The sequence below is a fragment of the Coregonus lavaretus genome, assembly GCF_964263955.1.
Source record: "Coregonus lavaretus genome assembly, chromosome: 19".
Lineage (NCBI taxonomy): Eukaryota > Metazoa > Chordata > Actinopteri > Salmoniformes > Salmonidae > Coregonus > Coregonus lavaretus.
In genome coordinates this window covers 9774798-9790597 of record NC_140006.1, presented here as the reverse complement: position 1 = coordinate 9790597, position 15800 = coordinate 9774798, and the positions used below count along the sequence as shown (strand labels likewise).

Sequence of the window (15800 nt, the reverse complement as noted above, 5' to 3'; positions counted from 1 at the left end):
CCTTCTAATCAGGGGCTAATTCAGACCTGGGACACCAGGTGAGTGCAATTAACTACCAGGTAGAAATAAAAAACAGAAGTGTTTCGGCCCTCCAGGACCGGAATTGAAGAACCCTGGTGTAGACGATGGACAAAACGAGTGTTCACTTTACAAAATATAATATATTTCAACCTATTATCTGACCAATAAGGACCTTAATTGATTATATATTTTTAAATTGTATTTATAATTTTTTACAAAAGAATGAATCCGAGTTGAAACGAGGACAAACATCACCAAGCACTACAGATAGGATAATAACAATTGTATTGATATTTTATTAGAAAAATACAAAGCAGTTCTCTATACAAATAAATATAGCAACAAAAATAATATACCAATGTACAGTAATGTAGGGGCCTACAGTCTGCATGCTTCACAAGAGGCTCAACCTTTTGTAGAAAAACAGACATTTTGAATAAATTATTTATTTATACAGGCTCATAAGTTAGAATGGGCTGCGTCCATAGAGATAGATAGAGGACTCTAGATGGATACAACCCGTTTTAGCATGGACATCGCCATTGAGGGCTTCTACCATTTTAACGACACAGATACAAAAATGAGTTCTCTATCTATATCTATGGCTGCGTCTCGCCAGCCATGTAAAACAACAACCCATTTCCATTAATGGTTGCTAGGCAGGATGGTCCAATACATTCAGGGCTGTGCGTACATAGAGGTCAGGCTCTCAGGTGGGTTGACATGATGTCATATTGTAATGTCTCTCTGCTTCAGAGTGTACCAGCAGAGTCGCACTGAGTGTGTGTGTGTGTGCGCGTGCACTTGTGTCCATTTGTGTGTATTATGTTTTAGTAGGGACGTGTATCTCTCCTTTCATGAACGATGTGATACGCATATGGATACATGGGCTCCAATACGATACAGGAACGATACGTTTTAGTTTGAAACGAGTCAGTGCGATTTAGATTGATTAGGGGAAAGAATTGATGCAATTCGATGAACTTTTTTGTTGTTACATTGAACACATTCATTTTCCATTTTAAATGAATAACTGCTGCTGATGGGAGCTGGCCCTCTCTGAGCTGGATCTGTCTGAGATGACTTCTCTAAGCTGAGTGGCCCTCAGTGAGTGTGTGTGTCAATGGTGTGTGTAGGCACCGGAGCTGAGCCATAGGGCAGACTGAACATCTACCACCCCACTATCAGATTAGGGGTTGGGGCAATTTATGCTTTTTCCCCCACCACTTTTTATCTGACATCCCCATCACCCACTGATTAACTTGTCATTTTGCAGATTAAACATGTTTTGAGCTAGTACTATGTCAATATTTATCTTTAGAAATTAGCATGGCATTTAGCCAATGAATATAATGCAGCTTTGTATTTTACCCAGTCTCAAAAGTGAATGATTTAGACCGTTTGGAATTTTATGGAGAGCTTCTCCCGCTCTGACCAATGAATGAATGCAACCATGCGCAGCTGGCTAAAATGATTGCTGTCCTTAATGAACTTACCCTGTTCATGTACAAATGACCAAATACACTGACTGTTTAAAGCAAAACTACCAAAACTATTTCTTATGGTGAACCTGAACAATCTAAATAAAATCTGAATGATTGCATCCATTCCGGTAGGCTACACAACTCCAGTAAAACAACTTTCTACAGCTCATTTGGTAACAATGACCCGGCAAATTACATTGGTTGTCACTCAACTAATAAACCGTATGATTTGACATCGTGAAAGCCATTTTACAAGCATCTGAATGCAGATGTACGAATAGCCTATTAGAACAACCGCTCGTTGGCGCGAGCAGCTGTCTCCAGCACTGTGCGCACAGTTGCTATCCCACACTCAAACGCAGTTACATCATAAAAGTTTGATAGGCTACTGACCTGAAAGAGGACGCATCAATATGAGTTTCTTTTTCTGAATAAAACAATGAGTAAAAAACAGTGAACTGGCGATTTGCAACGTTTTAAAATCGGTTTTCTGACCGATGCATACTTAATTTGGATCAGTTTGGGCTCCCGCCCACCGATGCACTTGCATCTTAAACATTTGAACCGGGAACTGATGCATATTGGTGAATTGTTACATTCCTAATGTTTAGGTCTCTTAGAATGCCCAGTGCCTGTCCTCTCGCCTCCCATCTGAATGAGTCGTCTCCAGTTTCTAGGTCACACTGGGTTCGTTCCTCCTCTCTGGTCTCTGCCACCACAAGCTGACTACACCACGCCTTCGCTGAGTCACTGAGTCTTTGACGTGTGTTTGTTCTGTTGTTGTTGAAGTTGATATTGTTTACGTTTTGAGAGCGTCCAGCGCCAGAGCGATGATGCGCGGCATGCTACGGTAGAAGGACTCGTTCTCCAGACCCACCAGGCTGTAGAAGGTCAGAGGTCGACCCCCCACCATCGCCCTGACCCGAGCCTCGTACAGACCCCGATCGTTCTTAGAGCTCAGGTCCACCAGCACCTGAGAGGAGAACAACAACACAGGACATGATGACACAGTTATTCAGTGACAGTAACACATTACTTGAATAGAGAAAAAGTGATGAAAAAGTCTGATTGGTTTGAGTTGACTTCAATTTCAATCTTAATCCCAATATCTACATAATTATATGCCTTATAAATAAGACCATGTAAATATTGCTGTGCAGAGAAACTCACCTCCTGGAAGTTCATGCGGAGGTTCTTGGTGGGGATGCCCAGGATCCACTTGTACGTGTCTCTGATACCACTCACATGCTGGGTGGACTCCGCTACTCCTGGACAAGCTGTCAAACACCCACAACCTATTATTATGTTTGCTAATATCCAATACTGATAATGTTAACATACACAGATGCTATGAGTGGGGCTAGGGGGTTTCCCTGACCACGTGACCTGACCAGGAACAACTCCAAGCCTTGTGTTTAGCCTCTATCTAGGGCCCAGAGTGTTTCCTAGTCATGTCACATGGTCAGAAAAAATAAATAATAATAATCAGGGTCGTAACAATGTGACACTGTTGATTACAGAGCTGTTCCATCTTACCATCACAGATACATACAGTACAGACATATAGTATTAGCTGTAACACGTACCTTTAACCCCAGGTATCTGCCTCTTGCGGAGACTCCTGCGTCTCCTGTGGTCGAGGAACAGCCAGAGGGAGGGAGAACCAGGAAGTAGAGTCTGTCTGGAGTCAGAGGTCGTTGCTGTGGGAGACATGGTGCTGCCGATGGCGGACAGAGACGGGAACAGGCGCTGTAAGGTTGTCTGTTCAGTCACAGCTTTGTTAAGCCAATCTGAAGTCTCCATTGAACTGACTGGTGTTGGATCAGAAAACGTGTCCTCTTCAAAAGATGTTACACTAATTTCTGCATCTTCTGTCGCCATTTCATTCTGTGTCCCAAATTTCCGGAGTTCACTGATGAGGGCTGTGAGCGACTCTGACCCCTGAGGGGGGAATGAAGTGGGCGACACTCTGGTGGGAACTGCAGGAATGTTGGGAGAGTTTTCCTGGAGGAGGGCTGTATTCAGGTGCAGGATTGGAGGAGCAGGTCTGGAGTCCAGTTTGGAGCGTAAGGCTGAGATGATGGTCTGGTACTTCCCCTCTAGCTGATGCAGAGAGGGGTCCTCTGCCTGGAAATGACATCATAAACAGGGTTAAAAACAGGTGTAGTAAAGCACAGACAAACATTTACATATAGCAACAGTATAGCATAGTACACCATTACAGCAAACTGTAGTGTTGATATAGCTACTGAATATAAAGTAAAAGAGCACAGCCTCATATAAGCCTGTGGTCAACATGAGAGAGGATCATAAAGCTAGTTCAGACAAAGTGACTGAAAAATGACCTTTACAAAGTGTTGAAGAGTTGAGTTCACTATAGCCTACCTGGAGGAAAAGACTCTCTTCTTGGTTCAGGGATTTGGAGCAGTCTGTCTGTCCGTCTGTCTCTCCATGTGTCTGTGTGTCCAACTCCACAGCGATGCACCTGAGGTAGTTCTCCCAGTCAGCCACCAGGGGGCCTACCTTCTGGAACAACCCAGGACCCGTCTCCTCTGACCCTGACCGGACAGCACCCCATACCTGTTCTTTAACAAATAATACCCCTGTTACACACATGCCATGGCCATGGGACACACACCTCTGTATTAATATAATAATAATAATACATTAAAAAATAGCATTCCTATCGATTGAAAAAAAGCAAAGGTAGGCTGTGTGGGTAAGAGTGTGTTTTTGGACATGGTTTTAAGGAGGAATGGGGTTGTTGTGGGGGTAGCAGGGCTGTAGGGGGTTACAGTACTGTGATGTGGAGTAGTAAGGTGTGTGGAGGTGGGGGATAAGACGAATGTAGGAGAGTAACAGAATGGGGAGGAATGGAGAGTACGATGGGGCTAGAAAGAGGACAGTAGTGGGGTGCCTGTGTTTTACCTGTTCCCCTCTTCTCCCTCTCCTTGGCGGTGAAGGCTGTACTGTAGATGTGTTCCACCAGCTGAGGCAGGGTCTGGGTGAAGAAGGTCAGGTCTACCTTGTCTCTGATGTAGTCCTCTGCTCTCTGGAGCAAATCCAGCAGGGTCTGCAGGAACGAACGCAACTCTGAGGAGGAGAGAGGCGAAATCAAGGATAAATTATTAAAGACCAGAGAAAGACATGGTTTGAGTAATCTGTAGAGAAATAGCTCATTACAAGATCCAATATCCCATCTCCACTACAACAATATTATCATCATCATCATCATTGCTTTATACAATAGTCTTCAAACTTTTCTTGCCCAGGGACCCCTTTCCCAGGCAAATATTTGTTTACATCTTGTCTTATCAGGTGTATGATAATGGCAAGGAGAAGTAACATTTCAAAATTCATAGATTTGGTAGATAGTTCATCATTTTGACATCCCCACATTACAATTTGAAGAGGAAGTGTAAACTCTATCATAGCCTATTAGCTAGAAAGGTAACTCCAAATGTTTCCACTAAGAGCAGCTGTTAATCTGGTTACACAAAGGTTAGCCACAGGGTTGGGGTCAATTCCATTTAAATTCCAGTCAATTCAGGATGTACACTGAAATTCAAATTATTTTTAATGCTTTTCAGCACTTGCTGCACTGGTAGCCTATTTGCGGGTGCTTTTTCAAAGCCTTATGTCAGATACTCCAGGAAGTGTAATTTGCTCCAATGAGTGTAATTTGCTCAATATTAAGAGTTGAGAAATAAAGTTGACATCATTAGAAAGAAAACATTCTCCTCTTTTCTACTGTAGGTCATTCAACATTTGTTTATTCTGTTGTTGCTATTGATATTCATATAAACATTGAAATAATAAATACAAATAAATCACACACAAATATATAATATATACAGTGGATTCGTAAAGTATTCAGACACCTTGACTTTTTCCACATTTAGTTACGTTACAGCCTTGTTCTAAAATGGATTAAATTAATTTTTTCCCTCATCAATCTACACACAATACCCCATAATGACAAAGCAAAAACCGTTTTTTATAAATGTTGCTAATTTATGGAAAAACTAAAACAGAAATACCTTATTTACGTAAGTATTCAGACCCTTTGCTATGAGATTCGAAATTGAGCTCAGGTGCATCCTGTTTTCATTGATCATTACATTTTTTACATTTTTGTCATTTAGCAGACGCTCTTATCCAGAGCGACTTACAGGAGCAATTAGGGTTAAGTGCCTTGCTCAAGGGCACATCGACAGATTTTTCACCTAGTCGGCTCGGGGATTAGAACCAGCGACCTTTCGGTTACTGGCACAACGCTCTTAACCACTAAGCTACCTGCCGATCATCCTTGAGATGTTTCTACAACTTGATTGGAGCCCACCTGTGGTAAATTCAATTGATTGGACATGATTTGGAAAGGCACACACCTGTCTATATAAGGTCCTACAGTTGACAGTGCATGTCAGAGGAAGGTCGAAGGAATTGTCCGAAGAGCTCCGAGACAGGATTGTGTTGAGGCACAGATCTGGCGAAGTGTACCAAAAAATGTCTGCTGCATTGAAGCTCCCCAAGAACACAGTGGCCTCCATCGTTCTTAAATGGAAGACGTTTGGAACCACCAAGACTCTTCCTAGACCAGGCCGCCCGGCCAAACTTAGCAATCGGGGGAGAAAGGCCTTGGTCAGGGAGGTGACCAAGAACCCAATGGTCACTTTGACAAAGCTCCAGAATTCCTGTGGGGATGGGAGAACCTTCCAGAAGAACAACCATCTCTGCAGCACTCCACCAATCAGGCCTTTATTGTAGAGTGGCCAGACGGAAGCCACTCCTCAGTAAAAGGCACATGACAACTCGGTTGGAGTTTGCCAAAAGGCACCTAAAGGACTCTGTAGTATGATAAGCTGTAGACCACACTACCGTAATTTTCGGACTATAAGCCGCGCCTCTTTTCCCCATTTTTCGACCCTGCGGCTTATATAACGGTGCGGCTAATCTATGGATTTTTACAGCTAACGGCCACTAGAAGACCTCCTAAATCTATGGATTTTACAGGTTACAGTCCACCAACTTTAACTCTATGGGCTCTATGACCGGTCCGCGCCCCCCACCTTTAAGCGGCGGGCTCCAGCAGGAAAAGCTGGAGGCCAGAAAAGAGTGAGACAGGTAGCGCGCAAAAGTAAAAGTGGAACCGAGAGTGGTACGAGAGACAGAACGAGAGACAGAACGAGAGCAAGACAGACAGACATTACGAGAGCGAGACAGTTTGTCTCTTTCCCGACAATCCCCTCTGTGCACGAACCCTTACATATGGTAATTAAACATTAAAACACCTGCGGCTTATAGTCCAGTGCGGCTTATATATGTACACATCATTCAATATCATTCAATTTAGCTGCTGCGGCTTATACTCCGGTGCGCCTTATAGTGCGGAAAATACGGTATTTACAAAGATAGTTTTCATCTATATTTTTCATAGCTGTCTATTTACCACCACAAACCAATGCTGGCATTAAGATTGCACTCAATGAGCTGTATAAGGCCATAAGTAAACAGGAAAACGCTCATCCAGAGGCAGCGCTCCTAGTGGCCGAGGACTTTAATGCAGGGAAACTTAAATCCGTTCTACCTAATTTCTACCAGCATGTTAAATGTGCAACCAGAGTGAAAAAATCTCTAGACCACCTTTACTCCACACACAGAGACGCATACAAAGCTCTCCCTCGCCCTCCATTTGGCAAATCTGACCATAACTCTATCCTCCCGATTCCTGCTTATAAGCAAAAACTACAGCAGGAAGCACCAGTGACTCGGTTAATAAAAAAGTGGTCAGATGACGCAGATGCTAAGCTACAGGACTGTTTTGCTAGCACAGACTGGAACATGTTCCAGGATTCTTCAGATAGCATTGAGGAGTACACCACATCAGTCACTGGCTTCATCAATAAGTGCATCGATGACGTCATCCCCACAGTGATCGTACGTATATACCCCAAACAGAAGCCATGGATTACAGGCAACATCCGCATTGAGCTAAAGGGTAGAGCTGCCGCTTTCAAGGAGCGGGACTCTAACCCGGACGCTTATAAGAAATCTCGCTATGCCCTCCGACAAACCATCAAACAGGCAAAGAGTCAATACAGGACTAAGATTGAATCGTACTACACCGGCTCTGACGCTCGTCGGATGTGGCAGGGCTTGAAAACTATTATAGACTACAAAGGGAAGCACAGCCGCGAGCTTCCCAGTGACACAAGCCTACCAGACGAGCTAAACCACTTTTATGCTCGCTTTGAGGCAAGCAACACTGAAGCATGCATGAGAGCAACAGCTGTTCCGGATGACTATGTGATCACGCTCTCCGTAGCCGATGTGAGTAAGACTTTTAAGCAGGTCAACATTCAGACGGATTACCAGGACGTGTACTCCGAGCATGTGCTGACCAACTGGCAAGTGTCTTCGCTGACATTTTCAACATGTCCCTGACTGAGTCTGTAATACCAACATGTTTCAAGCAGACCAACATAGTCCCCGTGCCCAAGGACACTAAGAAAACCTCCCTAAATGACTACCGACCCGTAGCACTCACGTCTGTAGCCATGAAGTGCTTTGAAAGGCTGGTCATGGCTCACATCAACACCATTATCCCAGAAACCCTAGACCCACTCCAATTTGCATACCACCCCAACAGATCCACAGATGATGCAATTTCTATTGCAGTCCACACTGCCCTTTCCCACCTGGACAAGAGGAACACCTCCGTGAGAATGCTATTCATTGACCACAGCTCAGTGTTCAACACCATAGTGCCCTCAAAGCTCATCACTAAGCTAAGGATCCTGGGACTAAACACCTCCCTCTGCAACTGGATCCTGGACTTCACCTACCATCAGGACAACAATCGTAAGCACACAGCCAAGAAAACGCAGGAGTGGCTTCGGGACAAGTCTCTGAATGTCCTTGAGTGGCCCAGCCAGAGTACGAACAAACATCCCTGGAGAGACCTTAAAATAGCTGTGCAGCGACGCTCCCCATCCAACATGACAGAGCTTGAGAGGATCTGCAGAGAAGAATGGGAGAAACTCCCCAAATACAGGTGTGCCAAGCTTGTAGCGTCATACTCAAGAAGAATTGAGGATGTAATCGCTGCCAAAGTTGCTTCAACAAAGTACTGAGTAAAGGTTCTGAATACTTATGTAAATGTCATATTTTTTTATTAATTTGCAAAAATCTATAAAAAACAGTTTTTGCTTTGTCATTATGGGGTAGTGTGTAGATTGATGAGGGGAAAAAACAATTCTCCATTTTAGAATAAGGCTGTAAATGTGGAAAAAGTCAAGGGGTCTGAATACTTTCTGAATGCACTGTACACACACACACACATATATTTACACAGATTCCCGGTTGAACACCCCTGCAATAGAGGGGTGGTTCATTTTTTATGCACTAAACATAGGGCAGTTGAGAGTTCAAGGTCCTCATGCTCACTTTAGGTGTCATGAATGTTATAATAAAACAGAAAAAAATTGCTGTGAATGTTTCAAGTCAAACACTTACGGCACTTCTTGAAGCGGATGCGACATTTCTCTTCTACAAGGCGGTTGCAGGCGGCGGCCCCCTGGCTGGGGGGGCAGGTCTGGGCGTAGAAGCGACACAGAGAGCCAAACTCCGACCTCTGCTGCTCCTCCGACAGCTCCGACGTCTTCAGCAGCTCAGGACAAGTTGGCTCCCGACTCCCAAAGGACTCTGGGTAAACCAGGGAGTGAATGTTAGAATGCTGGTTCAGTACTGTATCATGATTCATATCAGGATACGTAATATGTTTAAAAAGGTTTAACTTCAAAAGCTTTAGAACCAATCATTTAAATGCATTGCAAAGCATTGTAGCTTCAAAAAATGATGGTGCTTAAAAAAAAAAAAAGTTAGTTACTCTGTATCTCAGCCAGTATCCAATCGGAGAAGGCGCTGACCCGTGTGTAGACCCCAGGTTTGCCCTTTTCCCCACAGCCGTCTCCCCAGGACGTGATGCCGTGCAGCTGGAAGCGACCTGACATACGATCCTGGTAGATCAGAGGGCCTCCAGAATCCCCCTACAGGACACACACAGTATTACAGCTATGAAGAACTCCGCTATGAAATCGTAAATATGCCATTCAGCAGACACTTTTATCCAAAGCGACTTAAGGCGTCCACATGCTTCCCAGCCGAAACAGTTCGGAAGAGTTTGTGCATATATTATGATTACATTTCGTGTCGTTTTTGTTCATTTTTGACTTTTTTCTGGAGGCAAGCCGAAGTCGGTAGCCGAAGTCTACGCCCCTTCGTCGGTGATTGGTCAACAGTAGGGATTCTTCAATAAAAGTCTTTGTTGCCATTCAACAAGAGACGCCTCGTTTTCATGCCCAAAAAATATATTTCAGAAATAATGCACCAAACATCTTAGTTAGATGTAAAATTGCACAACAAAGATCTCCTTGGCAAAAACGTGATAAATTCTGACTATTTTCAGGAAGTGTATACTGGCTACAGTGTCTCAAAATGGACAAACAGTACTATTCTCGTTTTTCAAATGAAGGTCTTTTAAGGGAGTATGCGAGCACACTCGTTTGGCCAGCCGAACTGAAGCATGCTGACACCTTAACAGTCATGCATGCCGTGCATACATTTTTTACGTATGGGTGGTCCCGGGAATCGAACCCACTATCCTATCATTGTTAGCGCTATGCTCTCTACCAACTGAACTACAGAGGACCACACTCACCACAATATAAATGCACAGGAGCACAGCTCTGGATTACATTTTGATTACATTTAAACAAATGCAAAGACAAATCTTCAATCTCATTACTCGGAGTCAGTCCAATGTTAGGAAGGGACCTGGGAATGACATTATCTTAAATCTCAGTCCATTGATATGGCAGTGCCACCCACCTGGCAGGAGTCGATGCCCCCAGAGAGGTATCCGGCACACAGCATGGTGTTGGTGACCAGCTCCTTGCCCAGGGAGCTCTTACAGGTGCTCTGGGGCAGCAGGGGAACCTTAGCCTCCATCACCACGTCAGCTGAAGGACCATCTGAGATAGACAGGAAGTAGTTTAATGAGTGCCAAAATGCCATAATCTTCCATATGTACATATCATACTGTGTGTAACGGCTTCAAACGAAAGTTCCATTTAGCCATTTCCTTAAGTCAATGCGTTTGCTTTTCTATACAAATGATGTCTATAACCCTATACAGGTAAATAACCTGGCCAAAAACGTTACTTGAGAAAAAGAAAACTTTGTAAAAACATGTACAGAATGATATATATACAGTTGTATTGTAGCTCACATTTACATTTTACATTTGCGACTTACAGTTAGTGCATTCATCTTAAGATAGCTCCACACATCTTTGGTGAATTCATCGTTTATTAATGACGGTTAAAATACTAGACGTACCTTCGTAGAGGGAGCCCCAGCCGGCCACCAGACAGGGGCTGCCAGTAGGTGGTTCCAGACCTGATGGCAGACACACAGGGGTCACACGGTCCGACAAGACCACTGGAGACGTCAGCTCCACCAGCGCTATGTCGTTGTTAAACGTCTTGGGGTTGAACTGCACAGAGAGGAGGGAGGCTTGATTAAGTTGATTGACTAACGTGTTTGACTGATTGATCAATGAATTGATGAATGAATTGCATTGCTCTAGCCAGAACATTTGATCTTTAGAGAACAGACAGTGCTACGATTCTTAAACGGTAGTATTGATGCAGCTCTGTTTGAAGGCAGGATACACAGTAAGAAAACACGTATGAGAAACACACCTTGGGATGGGAGATGATGCGGTTGACCTTGAGCACCTGCTCGTCAGGGTCGGGCTTGGTGATATCAAACTCTCCCACCACAGCCGTCCAGTAGCTCTCACTGCGACTGCTACAGCAGAGAAATACAGAGAGAGAAAGAGCGGGATAAGGTCAATTATGCTGAACTTTTACTTTGAGGGAAAACATTCAGAGAGACAAAAATAGAAGAGACGTGTCACACTCTTTTTCGGTTTGACAACCAGTACCAAACAACCAGTACAAAAGGACCCACACATACACACACTTACCCAGCGAAGCAGTGAGCGGCGGTCACCACCCAGGAGCTGTCCACCAGCACCCCTCCACACATCAGCCCCCCGTCCAGCTGCAGGTTGACCAGCCAGGGCCAGCTGCCAGGGGGGGCCGGGGAACCCCCCACAATACGGGAGCGGGGCTGGGTCACGTTCTGCACCGCCGACAGCCTCTGGCCACACACTGCTGCTGGGAGAGAGAGGGGGGAGAGTCAGGGGGTTCCAAAGAGTTCCACAATTTCAATCAGCAGACAAAGTAATACAGAACTCAGGATCATATTTATTAGGCACCAAACCGAAGAAAACCCACTGAAACAGAGACGTACTACTACCGGAACTTGTTTTTCATTTTATGTTGCAAAATGTTTTGCTACAGTGTGCCCTAATGAATACAACCCAATATGGTGTAAATTGTGTGTGTTGCTCACCCACCCTGTGTGCGTGTCTGTGTGGCAGGCTCCAGGTTCTGCATGGTGTTCAGGAGGCTACACTGGAGCACGCGGGCACTGCAGCTCTCGCCCATGATCCTCACACACGCCTCCTTCTCCGTGTCGCCCGGCGGGCACCGCCGCCGGTAGTACCCGCACGCCTGGCTCAGCGCCCAGCTCCGCTCGCCCTCCTCCGGAACCTTCTGGGCCTTGGTAATGACGTCACAGCTGGGCTCGGCCAATGCGCCGTCCAGAGAGGCTGTAAAGAGGAAGTAGAGATGAGGCCATGACTACAACCACACTGATTAAATGGCACCATGTATGAACACCGCTCTTCTCATCTTGTGTGATTCTTATGAGAGTTATGAACTTCTTTAACACTTATCTCACTCAGCACAACAACAGACATTAAAACACTCTTAAGACCTAGCCTCATGTTGTTGTCACATGGGTGATGGGAAGAGAGCGATAAAAGCTATGGATGGTTCCTTACAGCAGGCTCCGGAGCGCTGTCCGCAGTCCTGAAAGAGACAGGGTACACAGTCTCTACAGCCTGCTTCGGCCTGACTCCGCTCCGATGTTGCCAGCTCCAGAGCCGACAGAGCACTGGTCAACGCCGCCTCCAGAACCACAGTACCCCGGTCCGATAGAGCTACAGAGAGAGAGAGAGAGAGAGAGAGAGAGAGAGAGAGAGAGAGAGAGAGAGAGAGAGAGAGAGAGAGAGAGAGCAACAGCAAACATCTCGGTCAGTGCTGAAATGAACAGTAGAAAGTCAGCAATGTGACTCTCAGCACTGGCACACAGACGCACAGCTTTAGACTATTCAGAACAGTTGAGACAGTCTTATACTGTTACGGCATTATGACAGGTTTGTATTTCATTCAGACAACTTTCAGGCACGTTTGCGTGGTACTCTCGGAGGAGATGTGATTATAGGACGCACATTCGGAGGACATACACATGACATTCCTTGAGTGTGGGAAAGTCGGAGTAGTTGACAGCACTCTGTGTTTGTGTGTGTGCTTGTAGGAGCGAGTACAGTGTGCTTTTATGTGTGTGTGTGTCACTGTGCGGAGACCCATTTTCCTCCTGCTGCTCTTTGAGCCCTTTGGCAGCGCGTTAGTGGAGCGAGCTCACGCACAAACACGCCGGTGAGGGCTGTGCGGACGCACTTCAATTGTGCCGCCGCCCCCGCGCCCCTCCGCTGAGCGCGCCACATCACAGGGCAGGCCGCTAGCTAACGACGACAATGCTGATTGAAGACTTAATTAGATGGCAGAGACGGCCGAAGCATGGAGGAAAAAGGGACACGGGCTGGCAGGACAGGGGCAGCAGAAACCCTGCACCTCTTGGGACCCTTGTTTCAAACTGCTACAAACACTCAGCGCTGCGCGCCACCTTCATCACCAAGTCTCTGCTGTACTCAGCACTTCACCCAAAAGAGATCTAGGGATCTCTACTCTTATGATTCATGCCGATCAGGCTAGCTGCTGTAACAGCCCTGGGAAAGCTCAGGGAAGTGAGCAAGGCTACCAATCCATTCTTATTATAAAAGAGGTATTGTAAGTGATTGTACTCATCAGGATGAGATTTGGCTGGATATGTGCCTGCATGTGCAAGGTCCATTTGACTGTGATACAACAGTAAACCCTACTTCACTCACTGTTATGTAGATGTCAAGATTACCTCGGCAGTGAACAGGATTAGAGAAGCCTGCTTGGACAAACAGTTTTATCTATCCCATGCTTATTCTGCTATGAATTGCTCCTCGTAGAGAAATGCTTCCTGATCCTGCTAATTGTAACGCTTGTGCTTTCTAATGCTGCATAGTCCCAGTGACTAACCACCCATACTTAAAATGTATGCACACGACTGTAAGTCGCTTTGGATAAAAGAGTCTGCTAAATGGCATATATTATTTATTATTATAACACTGACACCAAACAACTTACTAATGTCTGGAACATGTCACCATGTTATACAGTACTGTCTGTTCACTGTGTAAACCCAGTTTACCAATATGTATCCGTTTGGCTTTTGACCTCGGATAAGTTGCTACATAGGCCTATAGCTTACTGTGCCGTCACAAGGTCAGAGAGTATTTCTGATCAAAACACTAAATAGAATAGATCATCCTCACACTACCAAGAAAATCTTGTTTTATTTCAAGTGACAAGCTCAAGATCAGATAGCTGAAAGCGAGCTCCTCTAAACTGTGGAGACACCAACTTGTGGCAACAGTAGACTTGATCGTGCAGCAGACTCAATGTGCAGTGTCAATGACAAAACCAAGCAGCATTCAAGTGAAAGTCATCACTACCACTAATGCTAGTCTCCCACAGCATTAACGTATGCAATAAACGTACTCTCTACATCAGCGTTTCCCAAACTCGGTCCTCGGGACCCCAAGGGATGCACGTTTTGGTTTTTGCCCTAACACTACACAGCTGATTCAAATGATCAAAGCTTGATTATTTGAATCAGCTGTGTAGTGCTAGGGCAAAAACCAAAACGTGCACCCCTTAGGGTCCCGGGGACCAAGTTTGGGAAACCCTGCTCTATATCATCCACACTAGGTGACATGTTATTCAGTGAATAGCCAAGAAATTGACATGAGAAACGTAACCCTTGCAGTGTGCAAAGGTATGACAACAGTGACTATGAGACAGTAAAACACAAACGAGACACTGTTCAAATGACACGCAGAGAAGGCCCCTTACCTTTCAGAGCACTCGGAGGCATCCTGTACACCTCTCTCCCGGCCGGAGCTCCATGGCAGCAATCCATCGCCATCAGCAGCAGTGACACCAGCAACATGCCGTCAGATCATCAGATCACCACTCAGCGGTGGGGACAAAATCACAACAAAAAACAAAGACACAAACGTAGAAGAAGAACTGGGCTAGTAGTAGTAGTAGTAAAAGTCTCTGTCCAGCAGCCCCAGCTATTGTCTCGAGTCTTGTCTCTGTGGTGGCGGTCTCTCTGCACTCTCCCACACACACTGTGCTGCAGCAGGGCATCTGTCTGCAAGTTTCCTTTGAGGAACAATAGGAAGGAGTAGAGTGGTCTGCAGTATATATAGAGTCCCTCGGGGAATACCAGAGAGCTGGAGGAGGGGCGAGAGGGTGGGAGGAGAGATGCTCCCATGGCCAATGCACAAACAGCTGAATTCATTAAAACTGTGACAGCAAATCGAGTGCAACTTGCCAAGGCTGGAAATTACAAAGAGGTTTGGTTCTGTGAAAAGGGGGGAGAGGGAGGAGGGAGGGAGGGGGTGGAGTGAAGGGGCTTGGAGGCAAGGAGGGGGGTATTTGAATTCATTAACATTAGAGGGAGAGAGAGTTAGTTGTGGAGCTATGGCTGTGTGAGAGAGTTAATGTTGTGAAAGGGCTGAGCAAATAGGGGTATCAGTGACAGAAAGAGAGAGATAGGGAAGACAGAGAGACAAGGACAGAGATGAGAGGGAGAGAGAGCGCGAGCGAGAGCGAGAGAGAAAATGGATGGAGAGATTAGAGAAAGAGAGAGGGGGAGGGACAGAGCAGAGGACAGAGAGATGGGGGAGGGACAGTGAGAAGAGAGAGAGGAGCGTCTGCCATTCTCCCTGCCCGTCAAAGAGGGCATTGTGCTCGATGTCTCTCAGAGGATGCCCACTTCAAAGCCGTCCCCCGGGAATCACTCGGACACCGCCCCCATTGATCACTTACAGCCCTTTATCCCCCCCATTAAAATATTGTCAGTTCACATCACTTTTGTCTTTCTCAGATGAACTCACCAATCGTTATATAAAAGATACATTATAAGAATGGTGGTCAT

At 45.5% G+C, this 15800-nt stretch overlaps 1 protein-coding gene across 1 annotated transcript; it reads right to left on the bottom strand.

The window, feature by feature from the left end:
* Positions 1-290: 290 nt before the first annotated feature.
* prss56 (serine protease 56) lies at positions 291-14804 on the bottom strand (the record flags this gene model as incomplete). The annotated part of the gene is made up of 13 exons (XM_084183549.1): positions 291-2478; positions 2676-2782; positions 3092-3632; positions 3891-4090; positions 4434-4598; positions 9021-9209; positions 9394-9553; positions 10395-10537; positions 10905-11061; positions 11270-11378; positions 11557-11749; positions 11992-12246; positions 14708-14804. 13 exons carry the CDS (start codon positions 14802-14804, stop codon positions 2305-2307), a joined length of 2490 nt encoding a protein of 829 aa, XP_084039675.1. The 3' UTR covers positions 291-2304.
* Positions 14805-15800: the final 996 nt, after the last annotated feature.